Source organism: Sinocyclocheilus anshuiensis, unplaced genomic scaffold, assembly GCF_001515605.1.
Source record: "Sinocyclocheilus anshuiensis isolate Anshui unplaced genomic scaffold, SAMN03320099.WGS_v1.1 scaffold247, whole genome shotgun sequence".
NCBI classification, from domain to species: Eukaryota; Metazoa; Chordata; class Actinopteri; order Cypriniformes; family Cyprinidae; genus Sinocyclocheilus; species Sinocyclocheilus anshuiensis.
Window position 1 is genome coordinate 943,384 of NW_015552543.1, and position 3,414 is coordinate 946,797.

Here is a 3,414-nt window from a genome sequence, read left to right on the forward strand (position 1 = left end):
GGATCTAAATATTTATAATTAATTATAACTAGTTATGATTAATTATTCATATTTCCCCATGAGCTGATTCGCTACAGTACTTATTGAAAATGTTAATATTGGGAATATCAAGGCAAAATCTAATCTCGGATGGATTGGCATTGTAATGTACATGACAATGTTAATGTATTTGGTCTTACATTGATAATAATAAAAAATGTGTCTTGAGCATCAAATCAGCATATTAGCATGATTTCTGAAGAATCATGTGACACAAAAGACTGGAGTAATGATGCTGAAAATTCAGTTTTGCATCACAGGAATAAATTACATTATAAAATACGTTGCAATAGACAACAATTATTTTAAATTGTAATAATATTTCACAATTTTAATGTATTTTTTTATTTATGCATGCAGCCTTGGTTAGACTTTTAGGATTTTGTTTAGGAAAATGAAAATAACAAAGAATTACATTAGAGCCTGACAGAAAGCCAATCCATCAGAATGACAGATAATGATTATTTTTTGTACAGTGCTTGTCTACTCCATGTGGCCCCTCCATGTTCAATGTTCCCCTCAGTTGATCACTGTATATTGCGCAGTTTAATTTTAGCTTGATTTAGGAAGCATTTTCCAGACATCTTTTATCACCTCATATTTCTTCTGCAGAAATGAAAATACTTGATTGTCATAGAAGCAGCTCAAGGTTACTGCTGGCAGGACTCATAAGCAGTTTTCACATTACTCTCTTCCAGTGTGTAAATTCAAGGCCCACAAAAGATGCGCAGTCAGGGCCACCAACAACTGCAAATGGACAACGTTGGCCTCTATCGGCAAGGACATCATTGAGGACGAAGATGGGGTGAGTCTCATAAAGCCCGTGGTTCAGTGAGCTAATGCATAACCTTTGACTGAATAGCAGAAATGATGGTGTACATTTTTATTACATTCTATTCCTGTAGATTGCGATGCCACACCAATGGCTGGAAGGCAACCTGCCTGTCAGTGCTAAGTGTGCCGTTTGCGACAAAACCTGTGGCAGCGTGCTGCGCTTGCAGGACTGGCGTTGTTTATGGTGCAAGGCCATGGTAAGAACTGCATATTCCAGAATCCCTTATGACTACTTCAGTTCAGAGAGCTTGTGAACTCTAAAAGCCGTCTGTGCTTGGACAGGTGCACACAGCATGCATGGATCTCTACCCCCGCAAATGTCCCCTCGGCCAGTGCAAAGTGTCCATCATCCCCCCTACCGCCCTCAACAGCATCGACTCAGACGGTAAGACTTTTCTTTTCACAGGAGTGATTTTGAGAGGGATTATTCTAGTCTACACGTAAATATTTATGAGTTCTACACATAAATATTGATGAATATTAATTTAATTTATTAATATTAATAATATTATCTTTTACAATAAATATGCTGTATTTAAATAAGAATAATTAAAATGGTCATATTATTTTTTAGTTTTTTAAATGAATATATTATTATTATATAAGAAATTATTAATGTGTTAATATGTGCTAAATAATAATTTAATTTATTAATTTAATAATGATATTATTTAAACAATAAATATGCTGTATTTGAGTGTAAATAATTAAAATTACTATTGTATTTATTCAGTTTTATTTTTAATTATTATTTATTTATTTTATTTTAATTATCATTATTATTATTAGTAGTATTAGAATTATTATTATTATTATTTAAGCAACCTTGAGCTCGGGAAAGATGTTTATAAATAACAAAATATTATTATTATTATTATTATTATCATCATTATTATTATTATTACTACTATCTTAGTAAAAAAGAATGGATGGACGGACGGACGGACGAACGAACGAACGAACGTATGGATGAATGAATGAATGAATAAAAAAAGCTATAAAGCAGGTTGTTCTGAGCATCCACTAACCTTTTTTTTTACTGTTTATTTTAGATTTATTTATTTTTAATTTATTTATTTTTTCTTTTCTTTTTTTTTGGTCTTGGGAGAACTTTTGAGTTATGAAAGTTTCAGTGTGTTTTTGTACATGAAACCCTTTCATTTCAAAAGGCCAAGGTCACTTGAGGCCACTCAAGGCTGATTGCGTGCTTATGCATGATCCCACTCTGAATATAATGTATGATTATGTATTGGCGTGTGTGTGCATGTGAAGTGGTGGGAGGAGCTCAGGTGGAGGACTGCTATAGATGGAGCTCATTAGCTTTGCTAATCCCAGGTTGCATGAAGAGCAATATCTCTTTCATTATACCTCTGACCTCTTCTGATTTGATCATGCATATAGAATTTGTTTTCTCCCCTTCTGAGAGACACTCTGTGCCCATGTTCCTTTATTTTTCTTTCCCATCTCTCCTGTATATGTCAGGGCGGTGTGGAAAGTCACTTTCCCTTAGAGCATCTTGTCCTGACGCATGTAAACACAACAACCTCTGGTGGACCATGTGCTTGGAAAATTCAAGACGAGAGCAAACAAAAGTGCTCTTCCATAGCCGGCTCTCTCTTTCTCCATCCCTTTCTGTATTATTAACCTGCTGCTGAGGATTCATACCTTGCTTGTTTGCTCAGTCAGCCTGTGGTAGAGCATATGCCACTGATTTCCAGGAAATTGCACATTGCCTTTTATTGACAGCTGTATGAATGCTATTTAGAGCTGCTTCATTCTTAACAATAGGTGTAAAAATAGCTCAGTGGCTTTGTCCGAAAGCTAAAAAAAAAAAAGTGCTTAAAAAATGTAAATTTAGGATGCTCAGAATATTGTAACGTAAGGATGCATGATTAATCAAAATAAAACCGAAATCATGACATGACTGCGATTTAATTTAAAAAAATGCTGTGTGTGTTCTTTTACACGCAAACAACTTGTGATCCAGTGTGTTTTTTAAATAATAATAATATAAATATATAATAATATATATAAATAAATATTAATAATAATAATAATATAATCACAACATTTTGGCCAACTTGTGCAGCCTTACAATCAAGCATAGCAAATCTGGGGCTTTTTTAAAATCACAAGTTGCAATCACAACTTTTATCAGAAAAAAAAATTGCAATTAGATTTTGTGCAGCCATACATTACCATATTTGAATTCACTTATATGGGAAAATATTGTATATTTAATAGTTCATGCTAATTTGTCCTGTTTTAATTTTTTTGCCTTTGTCATCATCTATTCCACTTAGTTAATCTTTAAAACATTACATTAAATATTCATTTTAAACATTATTTATAAATAATATTCTTACACTGTTAAAATGTTTTGCAAATCTCAAAATGAATATTAATTTTTCATACTGTACATTATGATATACATTATAATGTTGTGATTCCTAAATCCACTTGTAGCATTTCAAACGATTGATTTTAGTTTGACTCTAACAGTGATTCATTGGCTGAAGTTTGCTAGGAGAGGGTCCTAGT

At 32.8% G+C, this 3,414-nt stretch overlaps 1 protein-coding gene across 1 annotated transcript in view; it reads left to right on the plus strand.

Annotated features, from left to right (window-relative positions):
• LOC107663995 (diacylglycerol kinase delta-like) overlaps positions 1-3,414 on the plus strand; it is a 61,214-nt gene that overhangs the window by 51,065 nt on the left and 6,735 nt on the right. The window contains exons 7-9 of the mRNA XM_016454439.1: positions 738-844; positions 945-1,070; positions 1,156-1,258. Of these exons, the coding sequence (XP_016309925.1) occupies positions 738-844; positions 945-1,070; positions 1,156-1,258 (336 nt within the window). The remainder of the gene's footprint in view (positions 1-737; positions 845-944; positions 1,071-1,155; positions 1,259-3,414) is intronic.